Here is a 17,655-nt window from a genome sequence, read left to right on the forward strand (position 1 = left end):
GCGCTGAAATAAAAGTGCGTCTCCTTGTTGAATTTAATTTGTTAAAAAACAAAACAAAAACAAAAAACACAGAAGATGCAAGTGGCTTATGTTACAGTCCTTCCACCCTTTCCCACAGGGCTCTGCAAGCATTTTTCATGAAACTTCACAAGTTCCATCGTTTGATCGACAAACAATAAGCGGAGTTATAGTTGGTAAAAAAAATTATAATAACAATAACAATAATTACAATGACAGTAATAACGAGAAATGTAAGTAATAAACACAGTCCTGTACAGTCAGGCTCATCTTCTCATCGACCACACAGCGATGATCAATTATCGGTTGGTCTCCAGCAGTGTGACAGACCCAGACTGACTCAAGAAAAGGTGACCGATGCTGTCGTCTCCTCAGCTGCCCTCGGCTATGGTTTGTTTTGGAAAGTGCCTTTCCATTTCATGTCACCCTCTGCTGCGAAAAAAAGACACAAAGGAAATGGATTATGAGCCGTTTTTCTTGTTTACTCGGCAACGATATTCGTTTGAGTACAGTTAAAACATTAAACAATATCTTCTATTAACCGTAGTAATGGATACAATTATACATATAGTTCACAGCTGCTATGCAACAAAAAAAAGTTTAAACCAAACCAAAAAAAGATTTGGTTAAAAAAAAACTGGTGATTTTACCCGTTTAGTTCATTTCATTTGCAGCTGGTGTGAAATCTGTCAATCAAACTGATGCGGACTAATCATCTGCATCAAGATTCTGTCTTTAGATCAAAAGTCCATGATTGATGAAATGTGGTGTGGTGCTGTCAAGTCAGCAGAATTTAGATTTCCCCCTTGTTGGTCCTTGTAAAGATGATGATGATAATGATGCAGGATGTCATCTCTAAAACTGACCAATGAATGTCAGTCTGAGTGTAAAATTGAACCGCACTAAAAGGCAATAAGGTATCGTTTGGTCCAGACTGAATTAACTGCAGGTGTGAAATCAGATCTAAATCCCCTCCCAATATTTGGAACCTTGTCGTCTACTGAATCAATCATTTAAGAAGCAACAGTACAAATGTAACAAAACCACAACTGCAGAGCTAAAAACAAAACACTCACCTCACTTGGGTTTTTGTAGTAGAGGTCGTTCCCACAGAGCGCTCAGTCTAGTTCGTGAACCTCGTCCTGCAGGGAGACCGAGGGCCGACTGGCTTCGCTCAGACGTTTGGCCATGATGTCCCACTGAGGAGCCAGGATTTTGGATTTAGAGCCTGCAGACGATGGAGAGAACAGGAGATGAGATGACACACAAATCCACTGACTACTGAGTTCACTAAAGGATCAAATCGTCTGCCCCCTGGTGGCTCCATAGAAAAGTAATTCATTTATTTGTTTGTAGTTTAACCTTATGAAAATATATATATACTTAAAATCTTCCAGCAGCACAAATTACATCAGGATTCCACATTTTTTATGTTTCCAATCAGAACTCATCAATGTTTACAGCACTCGAGGTAATCAATTTCCACTAATCACGTTCTTTTGTAAATGAGAAATATCTATTAAAGAACAGTGAGTAAAGAGAAACTTCACTTGTTTTTATAAAGAAACAACCAACATATATCAGTTCACAATACATTCAGAAAACTATCTTAATAAATATTCATCATCATGTTGTTGACAAGCTAGATTTTTATAAATTTGGCATTCAGCCCACAACAACCGTTAAACATGAAGCAGTAGTTCTCATTATTTTACACCGTGTGTTTTGCTACACCTGAGAGGTCTAACACGGCATATAATGAAAACGACTTCATAAAATGTGGACATACATCCAAAACAAAAGGTCAGCAGGTGAGAGCAGCTTGTTTATACATTTATAAATGTGTACAGATAATAAACAAGAAACTATTTAGTAACTTTATAGTTACTAGTGGGTAGATTCCTGAACTTCTGACAGAGCGAGGCTAGCCGTTTCCTCCTGCTTCCAGTCTTTATGCTAAGCTAGGCTAAGATAAGTGCCTCCATACTGAGGCACGGACTACATCTCCACCCTTTCGCACCAAAGAAAGTCTGCATGTCCTTTGCTTATCATCTCCAGCACTTAGCGGGTGTTTTAATGGGGACCTCAAGGACGTGCAGTGTCAAGGTTCAATATCAATAAACTTTAAATAAACAAGCGCCGTATGCAGCTGAGCGGGCAGGGCTTCAGGGGTCTGCCGCCGGCCTTAACATACCGGGGCTCATTGACCGCAGGACACTTTTGCTGATGGATGTGCTAATGTTAAAACCAAACTTCTTCACTTTCCAGCAGTCAACAAACTGAGTGACAGCGCTGCAATGAACCCTCCCAAAAGAGGCACTGCACTAGTTTCCCAAAAATGTTGAACTAGTCCTTTATTTTTCAGCCCCTGTCCATAAGAGTTAAAAAGTAGATCAATTTGATTCGTATGGAAACAACTCTTTTTTGATTAAACTACTGCAACATTTTTAAATACCAATAAAGAACATAAAGAGCCTTCTCCTCTACAAAGATTACACATGAAGAATGATTGACTTGATTAATTGGTGGGTAAAAAAATGTATAAATAAATAAAATTAAATCTAATCCCTAATACCTGATCCTGGCAGCTCTTCCACTCTTAATCTACCCGTGGTGTGTTCTCCCAGTCAGGGCCTGAGGTGAGCTCACAGACCAGTGGAGATGCTCTCCCTCAGGATACACTTACCAAGCCCTCCTCCTCCTCCTCTTCTCTGTTACCATGACAACATAAGACTGTAGCCTCCAGCTAAAGCAGCAAGGCCGATCCGATCCTCCCGCAGTCTCTCCCTCTCTGTCTGTCTTTCTCTGGCATACTCTCACCCTCTTGATCTCTCAGTCTGTCTCTTCCCCTCTCTCATTTCACAGGGGAGAGGGAAAAGTGGGACATAACCCAAAAAAATAAGAACCCCAGTCAAACTCTTCACCCTTCAGCGATGCATCTTAGCGGTGTGTTGTAGCCATAGAGTGAGCCATGGAGCTCAGTTTAGGTTCTCTTTAAATATCTAAATAATGCATGTTTTGCAAAGATATAAAAATCTTGAACATTTATGTGTAATGTAATGTATTTAAGTTTATCTTAATACTGTTAAAATAATTTTAAAAAATGGACAGAAATTACAAAAAAAAGCCATGAGAAAATAACATTAAAATGTGCTTAAAAGCTTATGATGACAGCATTATTCCACTCCAATGATTTCATACGTATGAAATACTGCCTTAAAAGTTAAATTTGCATATAAATCAACTTAGAAAAACTTCCACTTCAAGTAAATTCCTTCATAGAATACATTTTTTCAAGTCTCACATTAAATACCCAAGTAATAGATTTGAGGAAGAAAATTACTTTTTATAGTGTTTATCAAGCTCATATTCAACTCAGCAGAGATTTAAATCAAATGAGTCGTTTTAAAAGTTTTGGAATATTCTGTAATAACCAATAGTGTAAGAAAGAGTAAAAGCTAAAAAGCTCCATCATCAAGATGTAAAATATAATCATGATTCAACACATGGAGTGAATCATGATGATGTTTGGTGAAATACTTTGAAGCTGAGAGAGAAAACAACATCATCACACTGTACTCTCTCCTCTCACTCACCATCCAGTCCGTTGTGCTGTTCGTAGCTGCGTTTTCCCAGGATGGTGGGTGAGCCGTTGTTCAGGATGGGGGAGGCCTTAATGGGCGTCAGGCTGCCTGTGGAGATGGACGCTCCACGAGGCGGAGGGTCGGGTTTGGCTGGACGGGGGTGTGCTTCTGCAGGCGAGAGGAGGGAACATGAAGATAAGGCAACCGTGGCTTTAATCCTTTGAGAGGAGCAAATTGATATTCTTTTCTCAGAATAAATTTTAAGGAAGACAATGTTAAACCGAGAGTTTACCCCAATATCAATTTTTTTTTCCTCGTAATGGTGGTACTGTTTATTAATCTAGATTGTTTTGCTGTGAGTTGCGGAGTGCTGGAGATATCCGCCATAGAGAGGTCTGCCTTCTCTCAAATATAAAAATATAACTGGACTGTATGGCACTCGGTTCCGGCGCTTAAAGTGCCACAAGCCAAAATATGTATTGTTGAATTTTGGGTGAACTGTCCCTTTAACAATACCAAGCAACCACAGGTTAATAATACTAAGAGTACTGCCATGCTAGCAGCTCTGAGGCTGAGCTGAATGCTTACATGGTCAAAATAACAATAGTATTATGCTGATTTTTTTACGCAAAGTACGTCTGAGGCTGATGGGAATGTCGTTAGTTTTGCAGGTATTTGGTGATAAACAAAAGTTTTAGTCAAATTAGCATTTTGACCGGATGATTGCGTAAGAGGAAACGTTAAGGAATCACCAAAGATATTACAAATCAGCCTGAGGTGAACATGAATGTGTGTACGAGATACACAAAGCTTTCCATCAAAACCACAAATGTAAACCTCATGGTGGCAAGAGAGGGAAAAGTCAGAGGATCACCAAAGTCAGTATACTTCTTCCTCTGTGGACCTTTATTGTCTGTATAAAATGTCATGACAGTCCCTTGTTGTTGAGATCGTGTTTCTAAAAAGTCTATCTTCATCTATTTAAAACAGGCCGAACATGGTAAAATAAATGTAATAGATGCAGTCTGTGATCTCCTTCTTCTCACCTAAATACCGAACCACGGACTCCAGAGGTTTACGCTCCATAGGTTTCAGTGGCGAAGGCTTTTTTTGCCCATCTGGCAACCGCAGGGCACCTGCAGAAATACATTGTAATTATATGGTAAATAAAAAAAAAAAAAACTTTGATTGATTACACAAGTCCACCTGAGAGGACGAAGAGAAGGCCCTTACACTCTGCCTTTATGGCGGCTGTGTTGACGGGGAGGTAGGGGTGCCTGGCTAGAAACCGTGGCCTGATGATGTCATGGCAGAGGCGCCGCGCCATATAGGTCAGTCCGGTGGTCTGCAGGAAGAAAGCCTGTTTTGTCTTCACTGCGAATTTGGGGCTGCCGCTGTGCCTCAGGGGCAGACCGTGGGGGCTCTGTGGGAACAAACGGATACACAACAGTTAGATATCATTAATGCAGAGCAACGCGTGTTTGAGGCGCATCTGATCGCAAAGAAAACATCTGGAGTAAGTTGTCATCTAAAGTGGATTCAGTCACTTGGATTTATTGATACTGGTTGGCACAATGGAGCTGACTGGAATGCTTCCCAAAAAGACTCCATCCATTCAACCCACTGGCCCGGCTAATGCAGACTAGCTGCAAAGTCATTTAGTAGCCAATAATTTACTTGAGTTCACTGCTCAACAATATGTATACCCATTCAGAGTGTGTGTGGTACTTCATCTGGCTTATGGACACAGTACACACAAATGGGTACGCACACAGTGACAGTATCAACACGATAATGTGCTGTCATGGTTACTTGTGAGTACTGTGATCTGTTCATGCTAGAAACAAATGTAAAGTAAAGTATAAAAATAATTTTGAAAGCGTTACAGTCGAGGGTTAATAATCCAACGTTAACCTCCAACAAATTCTGTACTTTTGGACCCAAAAACTACTTAATCTGCCAATGACGATGGTGATTGAGCTTCTTTAATGGGAGGATTTTATTCTTTTCTTCTTCATGAATGATAGTAAACTGAATGTGTTTGAGTTTTGGGGTGTTTGGTCGGATAAAAAATAAGCAATTTGAAGATGAGGCCTTGAAATCTAGAGAAATTATAATGAGCATTTAGCACTTATTGTTTTGACATTTTAAGGTCAAAATCATTAATTGAGAAAAATAAACAGCTCTAATGAGCATAAAACTCAACTGGTGGTTCATCTTAAATGAGGGTGAGAAGAAAACTATTTTCTCTGGAGTACGAAATTTTACTATAAACTAAGGGTTAAGTTTTAGGCAAACAGTAAGGCTGTTGTTTGGGGTTTACAGAATAAATAAACTAAATATCCAGTGAAGTGTGTGTGTGTGTGTGTGTGTGTGTGTGTGTGTGTGTGTGTGTGTGTGTGTGTGTGTGTGTGTGTGTGTGTGTGTGTGTTAGTTTGCACCATGCTGCTGCGGTTGGGTCCAGGCCTCTCTCCATCCAGTCTTGTGGGCATCTTCAGCCCTCCGTACTTCTTCCAGTAGGTCCAGCATGAAGCGCACAGGCGACACTGCATGTTGGGAGGTCCCCATGAGTACCACTGGTAGGAGCTGCTGGCTACACACACACAAACACACACAAACACATACAGTCAATACTCGTATATATAAAATATGCCCAGGATGGCTGATAATCCACACATAATCATGTTCATGCAGGCGAGAGAACAACCTTTAATCATTCATCACTGAATTAACTACAACCACTAAAATAACTGGAATAATACTCTGCTGCAGGGCACGTAATGCTGTTCTCTTTCTCTCCTCAACATTTTGTAAATCAAGTATCAAATGTGTGCCACAAAGAAGAAAGAGAACGGCATCAATCTGTGCTCCTTAAATTAACATTTTTAACATTAAATTGTATATCAATGCTTTGGTTAAAGATGAGTGGTTATTAACAACGGTGTGTTAATGAAAACGCAGAAGAGGGAGGTTCCCCTTTTTTAAGATGTACTGCAGAACATGAGTTGGATGTTAAATGAAATAATAATTCAATGAAAATGAATGCAATCAGTTTAACCAGATACTGTAGCCATGTATAACAAGTAACAAATACACATTATATTGAAGATGTTTAAGGTAAAGAAATAAATCAGGCCTTTAACAGCATCATATCATCACATTAATGACTTAATGCATACACATTAAGATGATTAAATAAAAATATACTTTGTTTTGGTCATGCATGCACACTGAACTAGCAATTTTTTCATTAAACTTTTTCAGAGATGATGCGTTTTTAAAGGACAGCTTGGCGTTTTTGCATATTGGTAAAATGTATAAGTTTAACCTCTCCTTGCCTCTAACTTTCCTCTGCCATTTTAAAAGTCAAAATAACCGATCATAGAGCACTCAGAAAGTCATTGACTTGTTTTTATGTTAAGTCGGTTGTTTTTTCTAGTTTAATTAAAGGACTTAGATCTTAAAAAGCACCTTCAAGCAAAAAGGAAATAAGCTCGTGAATTAGTAAAAAGGCTTTTCAATTGTATAACCTTTTAAAAGGTTTTGTTTTTCACTGGAGGTGAAACCACATTCAACCTGCTACAGCCCCTTTTAAATATGATTGCCACAGTGAAGGCCAAAGCAATTATCCGAAGTTCATCATCAACAATTTAAGACTTACTGGAATCTTGTGAAATCTGGCCCAAACAAATCATTTTATTTTTCATTTCAACAAGCCAAAGAAACAGCAGCTGTAGAGTGACTCACTGTAGCAGCTTTCGCAGGCTCTTCCGAGGGCAGGGGTCTGCGCCGAGCCTGGAGGTCCTGGGACCCCTGGGACCCCTGGAACCCCTGGAATCCCTGGAATCCCTGGAATCCCTGGAATCCCTGGGACCCCTTGGACTGCTGGCACCCCTGGCACCCCTGGCACCCCTTGGACCGCTGGTACCCCTGTGACGCCTGCAATCGCCGCTCCATTCACCAGAGCTGGCTTTACGTTGTTACTCAGCTGGTTGGGGTTTGGCTTGTTACTGGAGGGGCGGCACAGAAACAGGGAGAGGGTCAGACCATCAGAGAGAACACCGGCCAAAGAGAATATATAACATTCATCAGGAGCGTTTATGCTGATACTGTACGGAGTTGTCACGACTACTAATAAACGTAAAGAAGTGTTTGTGCTTCTTACAACAGCGGCACATGTCCGACTTTTAAAGTACAACAGATGTTGCTGTAGAGTTTCAAAACAACTCAAAATCTTTCCTGGTATCTCCACGTATTCAGATGACAGAGTTGTACACGTGAACTCTGATGAATATAATTATTTGATTCACACAGAAACTACTCACTAGTTCGGGATGTAGACCTGCTTCAACTTGCTTTCTGCCTCGGCTGCTTTTAATCGTTTCTGGAGCAGAGACAGGGTTTTGAGGAGGAAGAAGAGAGTAGAGAAGGAATAGTGTGATTAGAGAGGTTTGCTGCAAAAGCACCACCCTATGGATTCAATGATTTTAAGACACAGAATAGAATATTTTTGAATGAAACTGAGTCTTTTCTAGTCGGAACAATGAGGTTATGCTTAGGTTTGTTATACGTTTTAATTTGGAGCTTCCCTGACGACAGAATACAGCCAAACTGTGAGGAAAAGGAGTATAAAAAGAAAACAAAATGGAATTGTTCACCAGAAAAGATCTAGAAACACTAAGGTCAAATGTAAAAGAAATAACGAGGATAAACAATATTCCTATTTATACGAGTGTGAAAATTAGATGCAAACAAAAAAGGGAAGTGTAACAGTTATTGGGCTATAAAGGATAATACAAAAAAAAGCTTGGTATAAATGACATAATGCCAATGAAGATTCTTTCTTGGAACCTTGAGATATAATGAAAGTTTTTTACCTGTTGTACATATCTGTCTGTGGTCTTCCACATGTAGTAATACTCAATAATACTTGTCAGGGACTTCCATGGCAGCTGGAGGAGAGAGGCCACAAAACAATAATTATCTCAGTGTAGTCGCTACTAAAATGGTGAGAGCAGATCAATAAAGAAATATGTGATATTTTCTGCACGCACCCGACTGTCAAGATGATTTTTAGCAGTGGATTTAGCACATCTGTCCATAAAACACAACTTTATACAAGGAGATTCTTTATCTAAACTACCAAAAAGCTGCTGTAGTTGAAGCTGCACTGTTAAGTTGCCTCTGAGAAGTTTGCGAGGAAAATGAGCTGTCAAGTGGAGGCCCCACCCATAATGGTGGTGTAGTTCTGTTGTTTGAGAGAAGGCCCGGGTGGAAACCTGAGTGAGCAGCACTGGCGGCAGACCACCACCAGGTGGTGGAGTGATGCCCACAGTGAGAGCTCAGCAGCACATTGTGCATCAGTGAAGTCCACAAATGGCAGAACCATTCTCCTCAGACTGAGAGGAAGCCTTCTGCTGGCTTCAAACTACCGCGAGCACGTCTCAAAGATATTCCTGTAGCACGTTCCTCTGTAGCTTTAACATGTTCACTGTTCACTATAGGCCGGCTGCAATGTTAAACTTACAAGACCACTATTGTGCTTTAAAGTTGCTCTATCTAATGTCCCATAATAGGCATCCCATAAACCGGCTGATGAGCAGTGCTCAATACTACTTCCTCACATATGTCCACACTGTTTAATTAAGCAGAAACGCTTTTTATTTGAAAAAAAATGAGTGAGAATAATTGGGTTTCTGGTTACCACCCTTATAACTGTCTCCATAATTAATAACTTAAAACATTTAATTTGTTTAAATCCAAATGTCTGTGGTATTTATGCTTAATATAAGGTGACAATTCATTTAAATAGATTTTCCTCAACACATTTAGCCTGATAATCATGATCATTTTATCTAGCAAACAACTTAACAGTGAATAGTACTGAAATAAGATGTATTTTTTAAGGAAAATCCTTAAATCAACCACAGCTGTAGGATGTAGAATGGAAATACACCTACCAGATTCTGTAAAGCTCACTAATGACCATGTTATACCTTGTTTGTTTAATCCAAAACAAAACTGTACAAACCATGCGTTGTGGTTATACGGCTGATTATGTGACACACTTCTTATGGCGACTTCCTGAACGCTCACTGTGGTTACCAGGCAACCAGCAGAGCTTGCAGACTTATTTGTTGTACCATTAAGAAGGCTAGCCGTTTCCCACTGTTTCCAGTCTTCATGCCACGCTAACCATCCACTAGCTACAGTTTTCCAAAATATTACACTATACTTTTAATTCCCTTTTTACTGCTTTGGCTACTCACAAAATCCTGCTGGATGTCGGTGAAGTCTTTGCCGTATTTCTCGAGTGCCTCCTCGAACAGGTTGGCCTCCGAGGAACTCCACTCCTCCATTTCGTCCCTGCAGAGGACGGGCCCACCCTGAGGTACCAGCGCTGCGATGGCTCGGGTCATGTCGTAGCCCGTGGCATGGAGGGTGTCCATAGCGTGAAACTAAACACACGAGAGAAAACATACGTGAATCTCAAGACTTGTTATTGTCATTTCAAACAATCATGCAATGAATATTCTGCTGACATGTTGGGAGGATAATAACTGTTATTATTTGTTCAGTCCATGGAGTTTATATGCAGCAAGGCTTAGAGCTGCAAGTGTGTGTGTGTGTGTGTGTGTGTGTGTGTGTGTGTGTGTGTGTGTGTGTGTGTGTGTGTGTGTGTGTGTGTGTGTGTGTGTGTGTGTGTGTGTGTGTGTGTGGCTAGAAGGCCTCTCATCTATGTTTTATATATGAGGATAAGATCTAGGGCAGAATAGACCCACTAGGCTTCTGGGGCCCGGTGCTTGTTAAGGATAACCACAGACTCAGTCTCAACAATCTCTATCAGAACCACAAATACACATTAACACGCAATATGCACTAAAAGCACAACTGCTACACTTTTCACCTCTGATGGGGTGATGCAGATTTAAACCCAAGGCCTCTTTAATGAGTGTGTATGAGTGAGTATCTCACCAAGGTGATGTCTCTGGAGGCTGCAGCAGCACTCATGTGCAGGCTGGGCTGTCGGACAGAACTACTGCAGTCCAAGGCTCTGGCGAATGTACCTACTGATCTATAGGACACAGACATGACGCAAAATAGAAAATGAGTGCACATATAGAAAGACATATATATTATTTCTATAGAGAAATAAGCTTTGAGTTTGGTTTCCGCCATCTACTTTCAGTGATTGATATAATTCCCTCTGAAAGTCTTCAGTGGTCTGAACCACTTCTGCACAAAAAACCCCAGTGCTTCCTGATAAAATATTCAGTGTTGTACTGTTGCAGTCAAAGCAAATTATACAACTCCAGCCAATTTGCACTGAGATAAAACTGCTAACTCCAAAGTGAAATTAAGGAGGCCAAATGTTCAAAAAAGTTTGAGATACTTTATGGGAATATTTAGACCAACACGTCTACCAGCTTCAAGTAGCTCGCTATCCGTTTCTTAATGGCTCATAATTGTTAAAATAACTTTTCTAGAATTTCTATACAATTAAATTCACCGACATCCCACCACCTTCTTACACAAAATGGTAATTTGCCAATCAGCTTTCAGTTAAACGAGTTACGCTGCTGTCAAGATTGGTTACGTCTGTAACGGAGCAACATGAGGTAATGTTAGCAGGCTAGAAAGCGCACAGATTTTATAATGATCTAAAAAAACAGTAAGAAACAAACTTCAACTTCTTGCACTTTAGAGGTTCTGGTTGGCAGATTGTTGTTAAATTTAGAGAGAGTCAGGATAGCACGTCCCTCTTATATTCAGTCGTAATGCTATGCTAAGCTAAACCTTGTCTTTGCTGAGGCTTCATATTTCGCATATAGAGATGCCTTCTTTTTTTTTTGACACCTAACCCCCAGCAAGAAAGCATTATGTATGTATATATATTATTTTTATATAATTTGTATGCGTTAGCACTTTGTGTTGACTTACCGAGCAACCACTAAGAACTGGTCGATCTGTTTCTCTGTCAGCGAGCTGTTGGGGTCAAAGATCTTCTCCTCTAGTTTCTCCAAGTCTCTGCCGTCCTCCTCGTCTACACGGATCCAGAAGACACACAGATACAGACAAAGTTATTCCTCCTGCACTGTAGGACGCCACTATAGCCACTTAATGACCACATATATACAACAACAGTTTGTAAATTCTTGGTTTTTCCTTTTATTGTTTTCATTACTAGCTCGTGTAAAGCTTGAGTGGATACCACAGTTGAAGAGGTTGGGGTCTGTCAAGCTGCCAGCCCGCGACATACCAGCCAACCTGCCTGAGCTTCAACACATGTAACAGAATGTCATTAACATGGCTTTAATTAGAGAGCTTAGTGTCCCTATAGTGCCTAATTGCAAATTTCAGAGGTTTTCCCACCTGCTAAGAATAAAATTCTGGCAGAACACTGAAAACCCTAAATATGGGTTAGGGTGAAATGCTGAATATCTGCACACAATACTGGCACACAATGTCTGGAAAGCATCCTTCAGACTGCTGGAATAGAAGTTATTTTGGACATGTTCCAAGATGAAAAACGTGTGTAAGGTTTAATAGACTGACATTAGTAGAGATTAAAATAAGGGCCACATTTGTATTATGCATAACTTTGGTTGCTGCAGCACACTGGATGTGCACGACTCAGTTTATGATGGTTCAAAAATTGTAATTAACCACCTTGTTACCATGGCAACAATAGAAACATGAGCTGATTTTACTTCATCCGGCAGAGAACAGACGGATTAATGAAGTGGACTGGTATCATCTTAAATGTTCGATTATCTGGGACATTAAACAACATTTATGACACAAGTTAGGAAAACTTGCCAAATTAATTTAAATTAATAATTTCTTCTATTTCAAGCTACATGCAGCTCTATAAACCTGGACAGCAACCATGGCGGCAACCGCACACTGTTAGCGCCTTTACAGTTTGACCAGCAACGTAAAAACCTTCATGTGTGAAGTTCCAGATGTTAATGTGCATTCACTCATACATAGGTATGCTTACAACATTTTGTACAAGTCACATTGTAGTAAGTTGTTCAAATTACTGCCTGATTCAATTGTACACATTATCCTGTTTAAGGAGGAAATGGGTGCTTTTAGCAGTTGTTAAGCAAAAGTAACAGTAAACACTCCAACAGTAAGCTCTCCATCATTCCATACTCTCCAGGTGATTATAAAATCACTACTTATGCAGCACATAAACAATAATTTGTTATTCTTAACGCTTTGATTATGTATAATCATGCTGCCATACTGCGATTGCCGTGGAAACCCAGGTTAATTGTTTTTTTTTTATAATTTAAATAAAATAATATTAAATGAATGGTGGCTTGGGGCAGAAAAGGCCACTTGGAGTTCATGAAATGTTCCTGAGAATTGAAGAAAACTTGCTAAGCAGAAATCAGTACACAGGAGCGTAATAAAGACCCCTGCAGGAAAACACTAACGTGCTTCGCTGTGAATAAGCTTCTGTAGAAAACGGTGTCAATTAAAAGAAACGCCCCAGATTTAAGTTTAAGTACGATGTACCTTCTTTCAGGAGGTCGGTGATGTCGGCCTGGTACTTGTTCCCCACGCGGATCTCCCCCTTATCAGCCAGCAGAGTCTTTTGCTGAGGGTCGTATACCAGCGAGTAGAAAAAGGCATCCTGGGAAATACAGATGGCAGGAAGGCGTGAGGATGGTTTGAAAGGAAACAGGAAGCGAGACGGGCAAACTGGGAGGCGAACGAGAAGGAGTGTATCCGTGTCTGCATGTGTGTGTGTATTCCCCTCTGCTAGTCTCTCGTCTCCTCATTACTGTATGTGAAAAGAACATTCTGGGTCAACACGTTGAATAATTCATCTGGAAACAAGAATCTCTTAACTCATCTCACACACACACACACACACACACACACACACACACACACACACACACACACACACACACACACACACACACACACACACACACACACACACACACACACACACACACACACACACACACACACACACACACCTGAAATCTAGCACACCTAACCACAGTTTAGACGACCGCCTCCTATTTTTTTTTTTTTTTAGCATTAAGAGCTGGTGGTACGTACCTCTCTTTCCAGGTAAGACTTCAGGGCTTCTGTCTCGTTCAGCAAAGTCACACAGCACTTCCCCCTGGAGTCAGGAAAGGGTGTAAGGGAAGGAAGTGAGGAAGGGGGGGGAAAAAAAAAAAAAAAAAAAAAAAAAAAAAAAAAAAAGAGGAGAGGGCGAAGACATGGAGGAGGGAAGACAGAGTGATTAACAAGTGAAACACTGAATAACAGACTTAGAGTCTGTGGGGAGAACACGCTGCATAAGTGCTACCTTGGTCTAACTGTCTAAGAGGATACTTTGTTGTAGGGTGAATCTCAGAAACCGCAATGATGATGTCTGAATCCAAATGATTTAGCAGCCGAGTAGTCACACCTCTGTAGCCCGAAGCAAACAAGGGTGATAAACTCAATCACCCTCGTGCAAACCTCGCCGCTGCAGCACACAGGTGTTAAAGTTAGAGAACTTAATCAAGTCTGAATCCTCAGTAAACAAAACGGCTCATCGGAGTGTTTTTTATTGGAGCAGATGTCGGTTTGCTCTTCCTGCCACTGTTCAGAAATGTCAAATAATAAGATTGTAATGATTAGGTGGGTTTTGCCTGGAGCTTACCGATGAGCAAAGGTGGTTCTATATGTAGAAACAGCTTTCCGCTGACATTTAGTGCTCAACGTGCACACAGCATTATTTTATGTCTGAGTTTGTTAGACTGAAAGCTGACTGGCTCTTAAACATCTTTCAGCCGTTATATAGCCTTATGAGTGGCGGATAATGAGAGCGAAGGAATCAATAAATATTCACATCATCAACATCCTCCGAGTGAGTTGGGGAACTGCAGTTTTTACAGCCACACACACAGAATCCAAAGAGTAGACATTTGTTTTAGGTATAACGCACATAAAATTAGAATAGAATGTTAAAAAAACAATCTCAAAGTTCATTAAAAAAATAGTGTGATTCGCTGTTCAAATTTAAAACAGATGTGCTGTATATTGTTTTTTTAGACAGTAAAGGCACAGCCACACACACACTGTAAAAAATGTAAGATATTTAATGGTCAAAGTTTTATTTTGAACATTCAGATGAACTGAATTTAAATTTTTCATGAAAGTAAAGTTACAAAAATGTTTTTGTATGCTGTCAAATGTAGTTCTCAGTTAGAAAAAAAAAAATCTGAATCGTCAGGTCAGACTATAAAGAATAGTGATCAGTCTCTCTCTTATTAGGAATGAAAGAAGTTTTCGGTGCTACTCAATAATATATAATATTTTTGACTGACTTTATAACAAAAATAATGAGTTTTATTGGTTGCACTGTAAACGATACACAAGTTGTTCTCCGGTTGTATTTGCTGTTAAAAAAGCGTTTTCTCTAGCATTAAACGAAACTTGCTGTTACTACGGTAACCACAGGTATTGTCAAATAACCCAGGACTGTTAACGAATTACAGATCACCATATACATTTTTATCTTACAGTTAAAATAAGTAATTATTTTAAAACAAGTATAAAGAACTCTGACAATAAAATAAATAAAATTGTACTTTTTGCAGTTATCCAATTCAAGTTTATTGATAATCAATTTCATGGGAAGTGTTTTGAAAAAAACCTAGGACTTTTGGTCTCAATAGTAGCCGAAAGGAAAAGCTTCATTCACAGCCTGGGATTGGTATGTGCTATCAAAACTGTGCCCTGTGTGAGTCCAACACTCTTGTGGGGGGAAAAAAGAAAAAACTGAGACTAAAGTGAAACAGATACTCTAGTGGAGTAACACCAGGGTGTTGTTACAGCAGCGTACCTGATGTGTGTGGCGGGTAAAGACTCCAGTTGACGGGACAAGAAAAGCTCTCTGTGTCTGAGCTGGTGTTTCTGTTTCTCGGGGAGGTCCGCCATCTCTGGATTCTCCATCTCCTCCTCCAGCTCCCCTGGGTGGAGAAAAGGGTCAAGGGTCAAACATATACCCATCGGATGAGGAGGAACAATAGCGTCCACAGGGAGAACAGGGGAGAGAAGCAAATGTATCGGCCACAAACAGTTTTAGATGTACAACAAGCAGATATAAAAGCACAAGGATGCACACTTGATGAGCCGGAACAGTTAAGTCCTCGGGGAGAAGGAGACTCGTGTATACATTTAGATATTTTACATAAAATTTCACTGATTATGTTTACATGAGACCTGAAATATGAATCAAACAACATCTGGCTACGTCTTTTCTCATCCAATTCTGTAGTTCTACCCTTATTACAAACGCGACAACATGTTTCACACTGCTCAGGATTCTCCACCATTTTAATGGCCCCCAGCTGTGTTTTCATTATACTGTTGCTCTGGTAATCGCCTGTATTTCAAGCGTAAAAAGTAGTAAAAGAACCTGACTTGAATGTTAAAAAACATCAATCTAGAGTCTCCTCTTTCATTTAGTCCAGGAAAAAAACAAAAAACACAGCAAGCAAATTTAAAGCTTCCATTGAGAAAAGGTCAGTATTTTATATACGGTATCAGATATAGGCGTCATGTGAACGCAGTGCAGAGCGGTGGCCTTGAGCTAGCCGGTGGAGCGCGCTCACATGCACAAACATGCAATAAAAGCATGCGCATCAGGTTCAGCTATGTCAACAAAGCATGGAGAAGTTCTGATAACAACACACACAGAGGGAGAGTGACCTCCTTCTCTGATCAGGTAGACATTACTCCACTATAGCTTTGCATGGATTAAAGTTGTTTTCTGCTATATTAATGCTCTGAATAAAACACATAACTGAATAAAAACAACAACTTAACCACTAGCATTGATTCCTGGTGGAGTAGAGAAACCCCACTTGGGTCGAATTAGAGCAGTTGAACTAATTAAAAATGGAAAAATAACCAAATAAGCAGGTTCCTTTAAAATAATCAGGCTGCTTGGATTTGTATGACTTCAGTATTTCTAAAATACTAGCTGCAGCCCTGAAAGAAGAAGACTAGAAAAGTCATATTACACGGTGGCTGTACTTGTCTCTTTATGAACCAATTCTAGATTTAGGCCGTTAGCATTTTTCTACAAAAGTCATTTCATAGTTAGGACTTAACGATAAAAACAAATTGGTTCATTCAACCTACACCTCACCTGAAAACAAACAAACAAATTATCAAATTCATGCAGATTGCTTCAGGTTTATAGCCCCAGGTTTGGAGATATCAGTTTTAAACATGTCTGCTGTCACCTCAATACAATGGATCTGAAAGGAATTTCATTAGTAATGCTAAAAGCACTGAAATAAAAAAACACTTGTTTCTTTCCAGAGTCCCAGTTATTCTGGGTAATGCACAAAAGTTTTTATTGGAACAAATTTCTACTTCTGTGGGACACTGTTTCTGGAGTGTCCTCACTAAATCTCTGTATTTTTTTGTTGTTGCTGTGAGCACAAATAAAAAATAATCTAATTACCTCCATATAATTGGGGCAGTGGCAGAAAGTGCAAAGACATCTCAAAACTTGGATGATTAAAACGAAGTGTAATTATGGGTGAACTGACCCTTCAAATTAGCATTAGCATTAGGCTAAGATTACAGTATGGTTTAAGGATAGACAGGCCAAATATAAAAAGGGTAGAAGTAAAATGATGCGTGTTTATATTAAAGGGCGGATTCTGTATTACATTTTGCATAAAGTTTAGGAACTAACAAAAGAAATTAAAAACGTTGAACATTTACCATCCCGACCTAAATGAGTATGTTTTTTAATCTGCATGCATCCAGTTAGTAACGTAGACCTCATGCTATAATGATAAAAAAAAATCATCAGGGTTATTTTCTAACAGAAAACATTAACTGTTTTTACAGGCCGAGTAGTACTCCACTAGACTAGTAAACTGACTTTTGTGTGCAAAACTGACGTAGTTTCCCTTTAGGCTTGAGCTAATTTCTCACAAGTCAGTCCCAGCATGTACAGCACTGTGTCTGGGAGTGCTACGACATGGATTCTCCAAAGGTTTTTCCTTTT

General features: G+C 39.8%; 1 protein-coding gene across 2 annotated transcripts in view; it reads right to left on the minus strand.

Moving 5' to 3' along the window:
• Window positions 1-384: 384 nt before the first annotated feature.
• Window positions 385-17,655, minus strand: part of mta1 (metastasis associated 1) — a 42,351-nt gene continuing 25,080 nt past the window's right edge. Inside the window, exons 4-18 of one of the 2 annotated variants that reach the window (XM_054613864.1) lie at window positions 15,469-15,595; window positions 13,692-13,755; window positions 13,134-13,251; window positions 11,544-11,646; window positions 10,578-10,677; window positions 9,872-10,060; window positions 8,480-8,554; window positions 7,928-7,986; window positions 7,350-7,612; window positions 6,044-6,195; window positions 4,836-5,025; window positions 4,649-4,738; window positions 3,615-3,770; window positions 1,095-1,246; window positions 385-447 (exon numbers count right to left, since the gene is read on the minus strand). In XM_054613864.1, the coding sequence (XP_054469839.1) occupies window positions 1,137-1,246; window positions 3,615-3,770; window positions 4,649-4,738; window positions 4,836-5,025; window positions 6,044-6,195; window positions 7,350-7,612; window positions 7,928-7,986; window positions 8,480-8,554; window positions 9,872-10,060; window positions 10,578-10,677; window positions 11,544-11,646; window positions 13,134-13,251; window positions 13,692-13,755; window positions 15,469-15,595 (1,796 nt within the window). In that variant the 3' untranslated portion in view covers window positions 385-447; window positions 1,095-1,136. Of the gene's footprint in view, window positions 451-1,094; window positions 1,247-3,614; window positions 3,771-4,648; window positions 4,739-4,835; window positions 5,026-6,043; window positions 6,196-7,349; window positions 7,613-7,927; window positions 7,987-8,479; window positions 8,555-9,871; window positions 10,061-10,577; window positions 10,678-11,543; window positions 11,647-13,133; window positions 13,252-13,691; window positions 13,756-15,468; window positions 15,596-17,655 lie in introns of both variants that reach the window. The other variant, XM_054613863.1, reaches the window with a different exon arrangement.

This window comes from Anoplopoma fimbria, chromosome 15 (assembly GCF_027596085.1).
Source record: "Anoplopoma fimbria isolate UVic2021 breed Golden Eagle Sablefish chromosome 15, Afim_UVic_2022, whole genome shotgun sequence".
Lineage (NCBI taxonomy): Eukaryota > Metazoa > Chordata > Actinopteri > Perciformes > Anoplopomatidae > Anoplopoma > Anoplopoma fimbria.